We start from the raw sequence: 18,505 nt of genomic DNA, 5'->3' as shown, positions 1-18,505 counted from the left end.
GAGAGAATCCAAAGCAGGCTCCACGCTGTCATCACAGAGCCTGATGCGGGGCTCGATCTCACAAACCATGAGATCATGACCTGAGCTGAAATCAAGTCCATTGCTTAACTGACTGAGCTGCCCAGGTTCCTCTTTGCTTTTTTCTTCACGGCACTTACCCCGATTTGCCAATGTGCTCTATAATTATGTGTTCACTTGTTCAGTCTATCACCAGGGCACATTCATTTCTTCAGCGAGAATTTGTTGAGTATCTACTGTGTGCCAGGCTCTTTTATAAGCACTGGGAACACAGCAGGGGATAAGACAGACAAAAATTCCCACCAGCACGGAGCTGCCATTCCAGTTGGGGGCATCAGACAATGATGAATGTAATAAGCAAATCACTGGCACGTTGGAGGATGCTGAGTGCTGTGGTTCAAAACAAAACAAAACAAAACAAAACAAAACAAAACAAAAACAAAAGGTGAGCAGGTGAGGGGCATCAGGAGTCCAGGAGACAAGGTGCTCAGAAAAGCCCTTATGGAAAAGGTGATATCTGAACAGAGACTAGAAAGAGATGAGGCAGTCAAAGGGTTATCTAGGGGAAGAGCATTACAGTAGCGAGAATGGCATGTGCAAAGGTCCTGGGGCACGGCTGAGTCTGGTATATTTGAGAAGCGTCAAGGAGGCCAGCACGGCTAGAGCAGAGAAGTGGGGAGACGCCAGGAAATGAGGTCGGAGAGGGGACAAAGCGGGCCAGAGGGTGTAGGGGCCTGTGGGACCCCATGAAGACTTTGCTTTAACTGAGTGAGACTGGTGTCGGGGGTGGACTCCGAGCAGAGGAAGGATAGGATCTCACTTAGGTGTGAGCAGTTTCCCTCCACCTGCGTGTAGGAGTAGATGAATATCTGAGTTCTGTGAGGGCTGGGATTATGTCTCTGTAACCTCCACCCCTTCAGCTTCCAGAACAGGGGTCTGCAAACTATGGCCCACAGGTCAAACCCTCCCACCTCCTGTCTACGGAAACAGAGTTTTAGGGAAACACAGCCACACATATAATTTACATATAATCCATGGCTGTTTACCTGCTCCCAGGGCAAGCAGAGTTTGTACAGCAGAGGCCATGTGGCCCTGGGAGCTGAATGTATTTACTGCCTGGCCCTGTACAGAAAATGTTTGCTGACCCCTTGTTCAGAACAGGCCTGACACGTAGTAGGCACTCAATAAATATTTGTTGTCACGGAACTGAACCCTTCACTTATCTGGCTGCCAGCTTGCTCTTGTCTCGGAGCCAGTTCCAGCCCTGAGTCACATGCGAGAAAAGAACAGCCTGGCAACCAAAAATAAAATACTAGAATCATTCAGCTCTTTACCACAGAGAGACAGTGCGCAGGGAGGATTACAGTCGGGACCCACAGTGAAATTTAACATGCTCTTTGTCCCTGTCTTTGTCTCTGTTAAGACTTGGGACGCCTTCAGCCCCTCCAGGCATGGGAGCTGCTCCCCTAACTTTTTCTTCTGGCTCAGTCAGTAGAGCATGTGACTCTTGATCTCGGGGTTGTGAGTTCGAGCCCCACGTTGGCTGTAGAGATTTAAACATAAAATCTAAAAAAAAAAAAAAGAATCCTCCCAGAATCTCTTCCACAGAGCAGCCCCTGCCTGATTCTCCTGTCTCCTCTCCTCTCAGCTCCAACATTTTATTTTTGTATACGAACTTGGCTCCCCGATGGCTTTGATCCCACACCTGTGCTGCCCGTGCCTCAGATTCTGCATAACAAGGTCATTAGGAGTTAAGAATAATGAGGTCTGTGCAAGCTCGAGGGAATCCCTCTCTGCCTCTGGGGGCTCAGAATGCTCCCCCATTCCTGTCTCCTTTCTCCCTGATACATCCATCCCGATAGTCCGTCCACCCCGATTTTCTGAGTTCCCTGTCTATTACAGCTTATGCTGCACCCACAGAGGAGTCAGACCTGGCCCCTGACAGCTTTGGGCTCACAACTTAATGGGGACGATTCCCGTGCCTGGGGTGAAGAGATGGGTGGATGGTGGAGATGCCTTGACCGCCAAGAGAATGAGTTTGGGGCTTTATCCTGAGGACCTTCTGTAGCCGACTTGGGGTAGAGGACAGATGGACGGCTTTGAATTGGTTTCCCGGGTCTCAGTCACTCTCTGGTGGTTTCATGTAGTGATCCACATTCCCTGCTTTGGAGCCAGACTGCCTGGGTTCAAATCTGGGCTCTGATGCTTTCTAGCTGTGCACACTTGGGCAGCTTTCTCTCAGTGTCCTCATCTGTAAAATGGGCGTGACACTAGTACCTACCCCTTGGAGTTCAAGACTCATAAAGGGGATAGCACCGTGCCTGGAAAACAGTAAGTGCTAGATATCTAACCCCAACGATTAAAGTGCTTAGCACAGTCAACCGTCTCATAGACCATCCTCAGCAAAAGGAAGCTCAATATCACCAGTCATCGATATCATCAGTTACCCCATAGATTGAGCAGAAGTAATGACGTCTCCTGCTTCCTCCTCGGTGGGAATGATGACATCACCAGTTGCCAAGTAGATTTAACCCTAGCCGGCACTGATGACATCACCAGTTACCAGGCAGAGTATGGCTAGAATGGGGGCGTGCCAGAGCCTTCTTTCTTGTTTGAGTTTCTGTTGTGTCCTAGTTCACACACTCTTCCCTGGTGCCCTCAAGGACATGGGATTTCATGGGCTTTAGGCTTAGTTTTCTCTCAGTCCAATGAGGATAATAAAAGTATCCATTTCACAGAATTGTTTAGAGAATCCAATGAGTTAATACACACAAAGGGCGCAATGTCTGGCACACAGTTGCCAATAAATAGCAGCTCGTGTTATATATATATTTTTAAGTTTATCCATTTATTTTGAGAGAGGGAGAACAAGCATGAGTGGGGGAGAGGCAGGGAGAGAGGAGAGAGTGAGATTCCCAAGCAGGCCCCACGCTGCCAGTGCTGAGTCCCATGCGGGGCTTGAACTCACAAACTGTGAGATCACAACCTGAGCCGAAGTCCGATGCTTGACCGCCTGAGCCGCCTGGGCGCCCCCAGCTCCCGTTATCTTCACTGCAGGAGGCTTTCATGGAGAACACTTCGGTCGGAGTAACAGCGGTCTCAGCTCTGTCTTGGTTAGCCGCACAGACTCAGGGGTCTGATCTCCTGCAATCTAAGCCCAGATCTGCCACCAGGAGCAGCCAGGGGACCCTAGGCATGTTGCTGGCCTGTGCAGTGGGGTAATGACAGTGCCAACCTCACGGGACCCGGATGAGGATGCACTGAGATAATGGTGGGCACTTTCCCAGCACGCAATCAGGCCTTAGACATGTGAGCTGTATTATCAGTTCGGGGCCCTCGGAAAAGTCCTTCCCTCCCTGGAATTCAGTTTCTCTGTCTGCAAAGAGTAGTCAGTGAACACAGCAATGTCAAAGCTTCTTGCCCACGAGGACTCGCCTTGCTGGGCAAATGCAGTGGGAGACGGACGCTTGCACCTGTTTCTGCCCCCAACCCAACTCCATCTCTCTCCTCCTGTGTCTTTGTTCCCCATCTCTTACCTCTCAACCTCTCCCTTTCTCTGGCTCCTTTCCCTTGTGGTAGACTTTCTCTAGCTGCGTTGTTTCTCTCCTGCATGCTATCAGAAGGGTTTGTAGGGCAACAGATCACAACTCTCATAATAATCATTGTTTATTCAGCCTTTCCCTGATGTCTGGTCCACGGTAAGCTCTTTGCACGCATTAACTCATTCATATAATACAAGGATTTGTTACTATTGACTCAACAGAAACTCACTGAGTGCCTACTGTGTGCCTGGCCCTGACGATCCAGCACTGAACAAAACAAAGATCCTTGCCCTCTCGGGACCTATATTCTAGTGAGGAGACAAGATGATCAATAGATAAGCACATAAATACTTCCAGCGCTTCGAGGAAAAACAAAGCAAGGTCAGGGGAGAGAGTGATGAGGGGGATCAGTTTACATAGAGTGGTCAGGACAGGCCTTCCAGAGCAGATGACATTGGAGGAGAGCTGGCAATAGGAGAGGCAGACAGCCATGCAGAATCTGGGGGAAAAAGAGTTCCTGATGGAAGACACGGCAAATGCAAAGGCCCTGAGGCAGGACCACGCATAAGGAGTGTGTATAGAATTGAGGAACACCCAGGAGGCCAGTGCCGCTGGAGAGGAGTGACAGGGAGAGGAAAGGGAGATGAGATCAGACAGAGCCCCAGGGAACACATCACCCAGTGAGCCACGGTGAGAACGGCTTTTACTTTGAGATGGAGCCATGAAGCACACGTTTCTGAGCAGAGGAGGGGTGCCGTCTGAAGAGAGCTCGACAGGATCCCATTGGCAGTAGTCTGTGTGTGTGTGCGTGCGTGTGATTGGGGGGGGTGGGCAAGAGCAGAGGCAGGGAGACATCATCCCATTTTACAGATGCAGAAATCAGTGGAACTTCAAAAAAAAAAAAAAAAAAAAAAAAAGCCGGCAACAGGCCCAAGCCCACACAGCTGTTGAACAGCGGAGCCAGGCTGACTGGTGCTTGGATCACGAGCAGGCCCCTGCTGCCACCCTAGCTGCTCACTCCTCCTGCAGTCTCAGAGCACACCTGTGAAATGGGGACACCGCTCAAAAACCAATGGTCCAGGGCTCTCCCGCAACAGGCTGGCTTCTGTCGCGGGCTCCACCTTGTGGGTTCGCTGGGCCTTTGCTTTGTGACCTTGGGAACTCACCTGCCGCTCCCTGAGCCTCAGTTTTCCCATCTGTAAGTTGGGAAGCATTAACCACCATTTGGCTGTAGCATGGTGATTAATTAAGAACACAAGTGCTGGGGACGTCTGGGTGGCTCCCTCTCTTGGTTTCCGCTCACCTCACGATCTCATTGTTCCTGAGTTCGAGCCTGGCATCCGGGTCTGCGCCGATAGCGGGAGCCTGCTTGGGATTCTCTCTCTCCCTTTCTCTTTGCCCCTCTCCCACTCGTTCTTTCTCTCTCACTCTCTGTCTCTCTCAAAATAAACACACATTAAACAAAAAAAAAGAACACAAGTTCTGGAGTCAGATTTGGCGGGATCAGAGTCCTTGCTCTGCCACTTGCCAGTTGCATGACTTTCGGCAATTAACACCCTCTTTCTAAGCTTGGGTTTACCTCATCTGGAAGATGAAGATCTTAATTCCAAGCAGTAGTTGTAAGGATTAAATGAGATCATGCAGGTAAAGCGCTTAGCACAGCTCCTGGCTTACATCGGACACTCAATAAATGATCATTATTATTCCTGACGGTATCGCCCACACCTCGCTGGTGGGTGAGAGCCTGGGAGAGTGCCTGGTACGTGGTGGGGATTCGACAACAGTGAATTCTCTCTCCTGTCTCTCCTGCCCGCCGGCTCCCGGGGGACCCAGGCATTCCGGCCTCCAGCCGCCAACCCCCCCTACGCCAACTCTCACAAAGGCCCCCATTCATGCAGCGCGTACAAAGCGGCGCATTCACCCGTATCCCTTGGGCCTCCCGCCCCCAGCCGCCCCCCACAGATCGCCATTGGTCGCCTTCCCTGCCCGTCAGGCCTGGGGTCCTGCCCACGACCGCGCCGCCTGGCCCCGCACTCCGGCGCCCTTCTTTTCCCACGGCTGGCACACTCCGACAACTTCTGATTGGCCCGGTCAGCCAGCCGCTCCTCTTGATTGGCGGGAGCGTCCCCTACGGGCGGGGCCGTAGCTTGTCGCAGCGGGCGCCGATTGGCCCCAGCTGCGCTCGTGTGGGCGGGGCTTTCCTGGCGGGCCCGCCCCTCTTTCTCCCCAGGCCGAAGCCTCGGACGGCCCTGGAAGCCGGTGAGTGCCCGGGGCCCGCTGCCCGCCGGAGGCGGCGGAGCGGGGCTGGGCCCGGGGAGGCTGGAGCCTAGGGGCTTCGGATACGGGCCCCGAAGGCGGTGCGGGCGGCGGGGGAGAGGCGGTGACGCGGCCACTCACCTTGGGCGCGCAGCGGGACGGTGGCGGGGGGGGGGGGGCGGGGGGGGCGGGGCGGGGAGTCTACACTCCCCCCGCCCCCAACTCGAGTTCCTACTATGTGTAAGGCCGGGTCTGGGTCCTCGCTGGGGGCTCCAGGCCTATTCCGCAGGAGGGGAAACTGAGGCTCGCTTAGGGACCTTGGACGCTCTAATACCTGAGTCATCGCCTTCACTCCTCCGCCCCCAGATGACAGTGTCTCTGTTTTCACGTGTAAAATCTGCGGACCAGAGGCAGGGGTCATGCCTGGCAGAGGCAGAGGGGTAGGGAAAGACATATTTGAGCACTTATGATGTACTTGGACGCTTTTATTTTTTACAACTAAAAAATTATAGTAACTCGAGATGGGTTATATTGGACCCATTTTACAGGGAGGGAAAACTGAAGCTGGACAGAGGCGGTGATTGCACGGAGAAGGGTTAAGAATAACACTTTGGAGGCCAACTGTGTGCCGGGCCCCTTAACCTAATCTCACAGTAGTCCCCTGAGGAAGGCTGTGGTCCCTATGGCGTAGATGGGGAAGCAGGTTCAAGAGATTTCACCAACGAGGAGGAAGACATTGATCTCTGAGAGTACCCACTACCCGTTCTCTCCAAATCCCTCTTGAGAAAGAAAGAAAACGGGTGAGCTTGAGTCCCAACTCTCCCTCTGTGTGACTGTGTGACCTTCTTCGCGTTACTTCCCTTCTCCGTGCCTCGATTTCCCCATTGGACAAATGAGGATCCTGAGCGTCCCTATTGCATTTTTTTTTTAATTTTTAAAATGTTATTTATTTATTTTGAGAGAGACAGTGCAAGTGGGGGAGGGGCAGAGAGAAAGGAAGGCACAGAGTCCGAAGCAGGTTCCAGGCTCCAAGCTGTCAGCATAGAGCCCAACGCGGGGCTTGAACTCACAAACCGTGAGATCATGCATGACCGGAGCCAAAGTCAGACGCTTAACCGACTGAGCCACCCAGGCGCCCCGCTATCGTATTGGTTTTTGAGATCATTCTATGAATTAAAACTCGGAGAGATGTTCTGAGAGCAGAAAAACACCGGCGCAGAGTAGATGCGCTTACCACTATTGAGTCCTCCTTTCGCCCAAGAGAAGAAAGGAGCTCCGGAGGCCGGAGTAACACCGTGGTCTTCTTCGATACACCTAGTCCTCTCTGTGGATTGTGTTGTCCGGGGTTGGGGAAACTGAGGCTCAGAAAGATTAAATGTTGTCCTGAGGCACTGCTTGATTAAACACTGGGCTGGGGGCATTTTCTCCCACATCATCTTATTTCATTGGCCACAATTCACAGAGAGGAAAGCGGAGGTCCAGGTAGCTTGAGCGGGATTCGAACCGCGGAGGCTTCGCCGCCCCACCGGCCCTTGACTTTTGCCGGCCAGGAGGAGGAGGGGCGCATGGTGCCGCCGCTGCGGCCGCCGCCGCCCACCTGGCAACAATCTCATCTCCGCCTCCTCTTCCCTCCCACCTCCCCCCGCCCATCGCCCCCCCCCCCCCCCCCCCCCCCCGGTGAAAGGCCCTGCAGCTCCAGGACCCGCCCCCTTCCCAGCCGGGCAGGTGCTGGGTGACATCAGAGCCGGGCTCCCTCCCGGTGACGCGACGTGGCCCCGCCCCGCGCTGGACCGCGGAGGTAGTTGCACCTGAGAGCTCAAGCGGCCTGGGGATTCCCGTGCCCCTCCCCATCTTCCTGATTCCCGCACCGGCCCCGCACCAGCCGGCGGCCCCAGGTAGCCCAGAGGACCCGGGGGTTGAAGGGGCGGCCACAAGGGCGCTTGGGTCTCGGGGAAATGGGGGTTGGGCGCTCGGATTCCTGGATCAGAGGAGGGGAGTTGGGGGCCAGGAATCCCGGGTCTGAGTGAGGACAGCACTGGGAACTGGACTCCTAGATCTTGAGGGAGAAAGGCACTGGGGCCAGGAACACTGAGTCTGGGGACCTGGACTCCCAGTCTTAAGGAAGGAGGGGCCTGGGGGCTCGGATTCCTGGGTCTGAGGGGGGAGCTGCTGGGGCCCAGACTCCTGGGTCTATGGGAGGAGGGGGCTGGGAGTCTGGACTCCTGGGTCTGGGGGAGGAAGGGGCTGGGGGCCCGGACCCCTGGGTCTGAGGGAGGAGGGGGCTGGGGGCCCGGACCCCTGGGTCTGAGGGAGGAGGGCTGGGGGCCCGGATTTCCGGGTCTGGCAATGAGGGTACTCCAAAACTATCACTAGGCTGAGGTCAGAGGGCTGGATGCCAAGGGCCCAGCCCCTGCCCCAGGGGCGGATACCTGGCTCCTTTTCCTTTTCCAGCCCAGCAGTCTTTGCCCCTCCCAGGGCAGGTGAAAGCACCTGCCTTGGTGACAGTAATGAGCCCTGGCAAAGGTGTTCCTGCCGGCTCACGAGGGCGGGGCTGCCGGAGGGGCTCGGCCATTCCGAGCCAAGGCCTGCCGGCATTCCTCACCGGGGCTGTTGTCGGGGCTCAGAATTTGGATGTCCCATCATCCTCACCTCTAGCCTGGCTGCAGTGAGGTGAGGGGCCCCCGGGCTCATGGGTCCTAGGGAGGAGGGACTGGGGGCCCAGACTCCTGGCTGTAGGGAGGGGAGGCCTAGGACTGGAGGATTACAAAAACTCCCAAACCTTTCCTGGTCAAAGGTCGCAGATGGGAGGGAGCAGTGGGTGGGTGGGGTAGGGTGAGGGTAGGGGCAAAGTCCCAGGGATGGGACTTGGCTCTGGGTGGATCAGGGCCTCACCGGAGGCCTGGGATTAGCCTTGGCAATTGGGGGGGTCTGTGGCGTGGAGTGTGGTAGAACCCTGCTGCTTGACTGTGGGGACCCTTGGTTTGAGGCCTGAGAGCATCAGGCCCGAGGAGTGTGTGTGTGTGTGGGGGGGAGGGGTCCGGGTGATGGGGCGCCCAGGTGGCTCAGTTGGTGGAGTGTCCGACTCCTGATTTGGGCTCAGGTCATGATCCCAGGGTCGTGGGATTGAGTCCCGTGTTGAGCTCCGTGCTAAGCATGGCTTTAAGATTCTCTCTCTCCCTCTGCCCCTCTTCCCCACTCTTGCAATCTTCCTCTCTCTCTCAAAAAAAAAAAAGGAATTGGCCGTTTGGAGGGACTTCTCCAGGGGAATGTTGGAGGTGGGGGGCCTGATGGGCAGAGGCAGAAACACTGAGATGGGGAGACAAATGCTCGCGAATTCCGGTGACTGGAGTGGCGGGGCAGTGATGCGGGCGTTTGAGGTGGCGGAAGAGAAGAGGCAGACGTCTTCAGGGACAGGGAGGGTGTTTTTCCCGACTGGTGCTTAGACCGCCCTGGAATTGCTGTGGTCTATTCACCGCTGATCTGTGTGCCCTTTGAGGGCAGGGAGGGGTCTAGCACGTTCTGGCTCATCCAGTGTCTCCACCACGGCTCATCGGCTCAGTGCTCACACTGGTTGCAGAAGCTCCTCAAGGCAGAGCCCCATGGGAAGCATCTCTGGGTCCCCAGACAGCCTCAGGGAATGTTGAGTGAATGGAGAAGTGAATGAATGGGGCCTCTCTCCCCATCCTAAAGAAAAGGAAGCCGGGTTGCCAGGAAGCAGGGCACGGATTACTAAAGCATGAGATTTGAGTCTGTTCTGCAGTTGTGGGGTAGACCATAGGTGGTTGGGGAACCTGCGTGACAGAAATCAGATTGACACTTTCCTAGGGCTTACACCTAAGAGGTTGATGCCCTCATCATGACCCGGTCTGGCCCTCTTGGTCCTCCTTGTTACCTCCCCTACTGCCTTCTCCCCCCTGTTTACTCAGCTCCAGCCACACTGGCTTCTTACAATGCCATAGACACATAGGCACACTCCTGCCTCAGGGCCTTTGCACTGGCTCTTCTCCCAGCCTGGAATGCTTTACCTCTTGACATTCCCATGGCTCATCCCTTCATCTCCCTCAGGTCTTTATTCAAATACCACATCAGAGAAGCCTTCCCTGGGCAATTAAAACTGCAGCACCCCTCAATCCTCACATCTCCTGTTTCCTGCTTTATTTTTCTCCTTGACACTTATCACATTTAACATACTATATAATTTACTTATTTATCTTTTTATCTGCCTCCTGGGATTAGAGCAGCCCTATCCAATAGAAATACAATACAGGCCAAATATGTAATTTAGTATTTTCTAGTTGCCACATTAAAAATGGAAAAAAAAAACAAAACAAACCACACCAACTGGGGGTCACCTGGGTGGCTCAGTCGATTGAGTGTCTGACTCTTGATTTCAGCTCAGGTCATCATCCCAGGGTTGTGGGATCGAGCCCCGCATCAGGCTCTGCGCTGAGCATGAAGCCTGCTTAAGATTCTCTCTCCCTTTCTCTCCCCTGCGCACTCTTTTTCTCTAAAAACAAAAAAGCCTTTTGAGTTTTTGAGGAAACCCTCAAAAGGAACAAGTGACATTAATGATGTATTTATTTAACCGAGTGTATTCAAAATAATTATCATTGCAGTATAGCAGTCATCAAATATAAAAAATACTAACGATTATTTTGTGGTACCACATCTTGGAAATCTGCGTGCGTCTTATACTTAGGACCCTATCTCAGTTTGGATTCTCCATTTTAAGTGCCCAGGAGGCGAGCCCAGTGACTCCCACACTGGACAGACAGCACAGGGCTGGAAGGTAGAGGCGTTATTAATGTGGGCAGAATCCGTTGCTAAGGCTTTGAATGGTGCCTGGCTCAGCCAGGCTTGTTAGATAATTATTAAATGAATGAATGGAATTAGTAAAGGAGATCTGTGGGCCCATTTTGCAGATGTGTAAAAAGAGGTCTGCGAAGAAAGGCAGTGGGGACGGCCTGGGGGCAGGGGCGGCCCGGGCTGGGGATGGAGCCCCACCTGACTCCACTCTCTTCTCTCCCCTGCAGACCATGGCCGCGGTGACCTTGTCCGTGCCTGGGCGGAAGGCGGCCCCCAGGCCCAGCCCCGTGCCAGAGGCCGCCCAGCCGTACCTGTTCACGCCCCGTGGGCCGGGCGTGGGTGGCGGGCCCGGGGGCGCGGGCACCTCGCCGCAGGTGGAGTGGACGGCGCGGCGCCTGGTGTGGGTGCCTTCGGAGCTGCACGGGTTCGAGGCGGCGGCGCTGCGGGACGAGGGCGAGGAGGAGGCCGAGGTGGAGCTGGCGGAGAGCGGGCGGCGGCTGCGGCTGCCGCGGGACCAGATCCAGCGCATGAACCCGCCCAAGTTCAGCAAGGCGGAGGACATGGCCGAGCTCACGTGTCTCAACGAGGCCTCGGTGCTGCACAACCTCCGGGAGCGATACTACTCGGGCCTCATCTACGTGAGTGGCCTCCTGCGGGGAGGGCGGTGCTGGGGGGGGGGGGGGGCGGAGGAGCTGGGTGTCAGCACCCGACTGGACTCGACTGACGCTGGGTGATTTCTAAAATTTTTTTTTTTTTTCAACGTTTATTTATTTTTGGGACAGAGAGAGACAGAGCATGAACGGGGGAGGGGCTGAGAGAGGGAGACACAGAATCGCAAACAGGCTCCAGGCTCCGAGCCATCAGCCCAGAGCCTGATGCGGGGCTCGAACTCCCGGACCGCGAGATCGTGACCTGGCTGAAGTCGGACGCTTAACCGACTGCGCCACCCAGGCGCCCCTGACGCTGGGCGATTTCTATCTAATACGCATCCCGCGCGGTTGCCAAATTCCAGTTTACTGGACCAGCGGAACTGCCTCCGACCCCATTGGGGGTGGCCCGGAATATTATACAGTACATGCCCCGCGCTTTACTGTTTTCCTCAAGTGTAAAAAAAATTCCGATTTTGCAAATATAACACGTCCAGAGGATTTTGAGAAAGGGATGTGGGTCTGTAATAATAATGGATAACAACCCCCGCGTATGGAAACCGGCAGGTCAGGCTCTGCGCTAACCGCCTTCCATGTGTTAATTCCCTCCCTCTCACTTCGCACAGAGGAGAGGCTATTATTAAGCCCCTTTTATCTAAAAGGAAACTGAGGCCCCGGAGAGATTTAATAACAGTAAAAGCTGACATTTGTTAAGCATGTACTAGGCACTCTTCCATATATTGTCTCCATACACTTTCACAATTATAAAGCATGTTGTCCCCGTTTTACAGATGAAAAAACAAACACACACTGAGGCACAGAAAGGTCAAGTCCCTTGACCAAGGTCACCCAGTTAGACATGGCAGACCTGGGTAGTCTGGCTCCAGGCTCCATCCCTTTGCTCTGGTGCCTCTTAAGATAAAGATAATATGAGGGCGTCTGGGTGGCTCCGTCGGTTAAGCATCCGACTCGGTTTTAGCTCAGGTCATGATCTCACAGTTCGTGAGCTCACGTCCCGCATGGGGCTCTGTGCGAACAGCGCAGAGGCTACTTGGGATTCTCTCTCTCTCTGCCCCTCCCCTGCTTGCGCTGTCTCTCTCTCTCTCTCTCTCTCTCTCTCTCAGGAATAAATAAATAAACTTGAGGAAAAAAGATACAAATGGTGTTGATGATACTGAGGTTGACTATGGAGCATTTCCTACCTCCCATGATTTCGTCTTCACAGCGGACAGGAGGAGTAGGGCAGTGGTTCTTAAGCCTGTCTTTGCCTTAGAATCACGTGGGGAATTTTTTGAAAATATAGCACCTGAGCCCCATCCCCCGTGTAAATCAGCCTTTCTGGGGCTGTGACAAGGCCGTTGGTCTCTTTAATAAGCTTCCAGGGTGGTTCTAATGGGCAGTCAGAGCGTTATTAGAGCAAACAGGATTAAAGAGATTGACAAAGAATGTCGACAATAATAACGAAAAATAATAATAATGGTGGCTAGCAAATATTTACTGAGCACTTACCATGTGCCAAGTGCTGTTCTAAGCGCTGACTGGGTTATCAGCGCACCCCTGGGTGGGGGACTGTTGCTATCACCTGATGTTCAGGAATGTCAAGTGACTTGGGTCCTGGGTCACCTAGATAGGAAGGAGTCAGGCCCGGATTTGAACCCAGGAGGCTGGCCCCAGAGTGGTATTCCAGACATCTGCTTACAGGACTGTGGTCTCACCGCCTTGGTGTGCCCCCCCCCCCCCACCAAGAAAAATCATTAAATTCCTAGCTAACACCTCAAAAGGAACAGTGCTGGTTTTATATTAAAAACAACAAAACTTAAAAAAAATTTCTTTTTTTACATTTATTTATTTTTAAGGACAGAGACAAAGCGCCAGCAGGGGAGGGGCAGAGAGAGAGGGAGACCCAGAATCTGACGCAGGTTCTAGGCTCTGAGCTGTCAGCACAGAGCCCGACGTGGGGCTCAAACCCACGAACTGTGAGATCATGACCTGATCTGAAGTTGGACACTCAACCGACTGAGCCATCCAGAGGCCCCCAAAAACAAAACTTTAAGGAGAGTGATAAAAGGACATTGACATCAGGAGTGACATATATCAAAATATTATAAACATTAATATTTATATATAAATATTATACTATAATATTATAATATAAATATACTTAGTATAGATAATATATATTGTAAATAAATAAAGTGGCCCCGATATCCACCCTGTTAAAGGTCACAAAGCACATGATCGGAGGTGTTTGTTTTTTTAAAATTTTTTTTTAATGTTTATTTATTTTTGAGACAGAGGGAGACAGAGCATGAGCAGAGGAGGGGCAGAGAGAGAGGGAGACACAGAATCCGAAGCAGGCTCCAGGCTCTGAGCTGCCGGCACAGAGCCCAACGCGGGGCTCGAACTCACAGACCGTGAGATCATGACCTGAGCTGAAGTTGGATGCTTAACCAACTGAGCCACCCAGGCGCCCCAAGCTCAGAGTATTTTTATGAAGTCAGACTCCCATTTAGGAAGGAGGGAACCGAGGCTGTGAGAGCCAGTGGCCGGCTCAGGCCCCTCCACTTGTGGTGATGGGCACGGGCTTTGAATCGAGGGCTATCTGACCCTGGATGGCATTGGCACCTTCTCCAGGCCGCGCTGGCCCCTGCTGAGCCCTCCCTTGCTCTCGCAAGCCCTGGGAAAGAGACCTCTGCTCTGGATCTCACAAATGGAAGTGACATGGGAGATTCCAGAAGACTAGACAGGAAGCTAATTGGGCCTTAATAATAATCATTAGCACTTAGCGAATGCCTGCTTTCCCTGTTCTAAACTTTCTGATGTGATCTTGCTGACCCGCCCCCCGGCACCCCTGCCCAGGGCTGCAAGGTAGGAATTAGCAACTATTCCCACACCTTGGAGAGGAGAGGCCGTTGGCCCGGCAGTAGTTAGCAGCTAACGTATTGTGCCCGCACAGGGCGCCCGGGCCCTTGCTGTGGCCCACTCGTGCAACGTGAACTTCTGGATGGTTCCCAGCAGCCGTATGTGGATAGTGCTGTTCCTGTCCTCGTGTGATGAGAAAGTGAGACCCAGAAAGCTCCAGGCGCTTGCTCAGGGCGCCAGCCAGAAGATGCTAGAGGTGTCATCGGGCTGCACCCGTCCTGCCTTCGGGCCCCCGCTTTGTAAATATTTGCTTAGCGGCTGACCGGTGATGGGGAAGGCGGTGTCGCCCGGTGGAGAGTGAGGTGTCCGGGGCGCCAGAAACCCGGTTTCGGCCACTAATAACATTATTTGGCTTTGAGTTGCTGAGGGTCTCAGTCCCTTTGCTGGGATGCTTCGGGCGGGAAGGGAACCCGTGTGTGGGGAGCACACGCTGTGCTCCCTGCTCCTTGAGGCACCAAAGATGCGCTGTGGGGGTTCACTCCGAATCTTTCTAGGTGGTGGGGGCACCCCGGTGGCTCAGTCGGTTAAGCGTCTGACTCTTGGTTTCGGCTCAGGTCATGATCTCACGGTTCGTGAGTTCGAGTCCCGCATCAGAGCCTGCTTGCGCTTCTCCCCGTGTCTGTCTGTCTGTCTCTCTTTCTCCCTGCCCCTCCCCCACTGGCGTGCACGCACGCACGCTTGCTCTCTCTCTCAAAATAAATAAATAACCATTAGACAATAAAAACAAGAATCGTTCTAGGTGGTGAGGGTTAAAAGCCCCATTTCCCAGGCCTGGGGACTGAGGCTCAGAGAGGGCAAATCCCTCTGATGTGCCAGCCACACGCAGCTGGAAACCCGGGATGACTCGGCTTCCGAAGCTCCGAGCTCCCAGGCGGGATGGGTAACATGAGAGTCTCGGACCTGCGTTGGGAGTGCCTTTTATGGGCCCCGCCTTGGGCCAGCGGGTTTTTATTCATTATCTCCCTTAATCCCCACAGCCTCTGTAATGAGGTGGGGAGGAGACCGGGGAGAGAGACGGGGGGGGGGGGGGGGGGGGGGGGGGGGGGGGGGGTGGGTGGGGGTGGGGGGAGTTGCTGGGCTGGTCCACTTCAGAGCCCCGAGGGCTGGGGCCGCAGAGCTCCAGACCCTTCTGCCGGGCGTCCCCAGCTCTGCATGCCCCAGCCTCTGCCCTTTGCTCCCTGGCCTTGGCAGACAACTTGGGTTGCCACGGGGTGGAGGGGTGTCGCCCGGGCAACGAGGTGTGGCTGGCAGGAGGGGGGCTGCGGTGAGCCGATGGGTGGCATGGGGAGGGGGTTCCTCTGCCAGCCGGGAGTGGGGGCCGGGGCGCCAGGAGCCATGAGATACCCTCCCAGGGAATGTGGTCCGGCCGCCCCGCCCTCTGCTTCGAACAGGGGAGCTCAAGGCAGGGAGGGCAGACACCCAGCAAACCGGTTGTTCTGCTCCCGGCCGGCCACCCACCCTCCCACCATTAAAAGGTTGGCACCGGGGAGCTGGGCCAGCCTGTGGTGGCCACACCCTGAGAAGCTCGAGCTGTCTGAGCTTAAAGCAGTCCTTGTACCAGGCAGCTAAGTAGCTGGCTAGCTGGCTGAGTAGCCGAGCGGCTTAATAGTTAACTAGCCGGGTCCCCGAGCAGCTAACTGTCTGGCTAATTTTGTGGGCAACTCCGGCTAGCTTCGCCGGCTAGCTCTCTGGGTCGGTCTAGCTAGGTGGCCAGGCAGCTCTCTGGCCATCCTGTCGCCTCTCTGTGCCCTCAGTGCCTCCCGTCCACCAGATGCTCTGTGTGAGCTGGAAAAGCTCTTAACCCGTTAACGGGGCCCTGAACCCCAGGCCCCCACGGGTGTGACGACGAATTCGGGGCGTCCGTAAACTTGGACGCAAGAAAAATCGCAGCTTTATTTCCACGCACCTTGAAACCTGACACTTAGCATTTCCAAACCCCGATGGGAGTGTGCCTCAAAGGCTGTCGCGTACGAGGCCCTATGAGTCTGTTTTCAGTAGAAACCGCAGGCTTGTCCCTGTCCTGTTTCAGCTGCAGAGACTGTGATGGCTTCTGAGGCTGTTTTATGCCCGTGCGCACAAAGACATCCAAATTATTCCTCTTTTGCCTCTTGCAGTGCAAACAGCGCTCACCTTGTTTTCTTTATTCGATAATGTTTCGGAGAGAATTCTCCATCTGTACACCGAGAGCGTCCTAGGAATCCATTGAAAGAACACGCATGCTGGGTCAGCTGGACGCACCTGCAGCTCTTGATCTCGCGATCATGGGTGTGAGCCCCAAGTCGGGGGTAGAGATGACTTAAATAAATTAGTTAAAAAAAAAAAAAGAACATGAAGGCAGGTCGTTTTCAGTCTCCCGCCATTATATAGGGTGGTGCACATGAGCTGGCACGTGGTCGCTTTCTGTGTGTGTGCGTCCAGGCGGTGATGGGCTGTGAGCCAAGTCTGGTTGGCTGTAAAGGCCACACACTCTCTCACGGTGAATCATCCATACAGCACTTTTGTGCCATTTGGAAAGATCCTCTTTTACCATCAGCCTGGAAGTCTTTGTAACAAAAGTTCGAGTCTGCGTTCTCCTGGTGTGAATGGCAGCCCCTCTGATGGATATCCTCGTGCAGTGCACAACATGCCCAACCGCACATGGCAGTCCCATGCTGCCCTCTGGGCCTCAGGCAGGCAGCTGAAGCTTTCTCCTTTCTTGCCCATTGCAGACGTACTCTGGCCTTTTCTGTGTGGTCATCAATCCATACAAGCAGCTTCCCATCTATACGGAGGCCATTGTGGAGATGTACCGGGGCAAGAAGCGCCATGAAGTACCACCCCATGTGTATGCGGTGACGGAGGGGGCCTACCGAAGCATGCTCCAGGGTGAGTGTGGGGCTGGGACTGCTGGGCATGTCTTTCCAAGGGGGGCTGGTCTGGGGGTCAGAATAAGATGACAGGTTAAGAATTTCAGACTCTGTGAGGCTTCTTTGTGGGGCAGGAGGAAACACAAATGGAGGGCTCAGCGGGCAAGTTCTGGTCCTACCAGACAGGCCCCCTTTTTATTTGTCTCTGTGTTCGCTCACCCAGGCCTCTGCAACATTTCCTCTTGAGACAGTGGTTCTTGGTGTTCATTCATTCAACACTTATGTCGTGGACATGATCTGCGTTGCCACGGAATTAATGTCAGTCCCATAGATGATGGGCAACATGGGGTTGCTGTGTACGGCTGGTCAGGTTGCACAAAGATGTCCAGGCAGGGGCACAGGGGTGACTCGGTTAAGCGTCTGACTTCGGCTCAGGTCATGATCTCATGGTTCACGAGTTCGGAGCCTGCTTCGGATCCTGTGTCTCCCTCTCTCTCTCTGTCCCTCCCCTGCTTATGCGCTGTCTCTCTCTCTCTTTCAAAAGTAAGTAAGACATTTACAAAATTTTAAAAAATTTTTTAATGTTTTATTTATTTTTGAGAGAGCGAGAGAAAGCACGAGCAGGGGAGGGGCAGAGAGAGAGGAGGACACAGAATCCGAGGCAGGCTCCAGGCTCTGAGCTGTCAGCACAGAGCCCGACGTGGGGCTCGAACTTATGAGCTGTGAGATTGTGACCTGAGCCGAAGTGGGATGCTTAACTGACTGAGCCACCCAGGCGCCCCTAGAAAATATATATATATATATATATATATTTTTTTTTTTTTTTTTAATGTTTATTCATTTTTGAGACAGAGAGAGACAGGGCATGAATGGGGAAAGGTCAGAGAGAGAGAGGGAGACACAGAATCTGAAATAGGCTCCAGGCTCTGAGCTGTCAGCACAGAGCCCGACGTGGGGCTCGAACTCACGGACCGCGAGATCATGACCTGAGCCGAAGTCGGACACCCAACCGACTGAGCCACCCAGGCGCCCCTAGAAAATATTTTTGAAAATGAAAAAAAAAAAGATGTCCAGGCAAAATTACATAATTCACGTGTCTTATACGTAATGTAACCATTATGTATTTATTGTAAGTTTATTTGAATAACTATTTGGTTTATATGAAGCACATTCACTGTTTTAAAAATGTATGTCTTACTGACGTATAATAGTATGCAGCAGGATATTTATATGGTACCTATATACTTACATCATTTATATCCTTATATCACTTGTGTATCTTATATCATTTATTACATGCCATCGTTCTATCGTGTGTTACAATACCGCATTTGTATTATATAACGCAGTGGTTCTCGGAGTGTGGTGCCCTCACCACCAGCATCAGCATCACATGGGCACTTGTCAGACCTGCCAACTTGGGCCCCACTCCAGACCTGCTAAGTCAGAGAAACTCTCGGGGTGAGGC

The 18,505-nt window shown here is 53.7% G+C and overlaps 1 protein-coding gene across 7 annotated transcripts in view; it reads left to right on the top strand.

Annotated features, from left to right (window-relative positions):
- MYH14 (myosin heavy chain 14) overlaps nt 1-18,505 on the top strand; it is a 107,067-nt gene that overhangs the window by 6,686 nt on the left and 81,876 nt on the right. For 3 of the 7 annotated variants that reach the window (XM_045441739.1, XM_045441737.1, XM_045441744.1), the window contains exons 2-3: nt 10,850-11,260; nt 16,900-17,056. In XM_045441739.1, coding sequence (XP_045297695.1) covers nt 10,850-11,260; nt 16,900-17,056 — 568 coding nt within the window. Of the gene's footprint in view, nt 1-5,744; nt 5,820-6,077; nt 6,617-7,578; nt 7,712-8,368; nt 8,487-10,849; nt 11,261-16,899; nt 17,057-18,505 lie in introns of those variants that run through there. The other 4 variants (XM_045441742.1, XM_045441741.1, XM_045441740.1 and 1 more) reach the window with 4 other exon arrangements.

Source organism: Leopardus geoffroyi, chromosome E2 (genome assembly GCF_018350155.1).
Source record: "Leopardus geoffroyi isolate Oge1 chromosome E2, O.geoffroyi_Oge1_pat1.0, whole genome shotgun sequence".
Classification (NCBI taxonomy): Eukaryota; Metazoa; Chordata; class Mammalia; order Carnivora; family Felidae; genus Leopardus; species Leopardus geoffroyi.
This window is presented reverse-complemented; position numbering and strand designations above follow the sequence as displayed.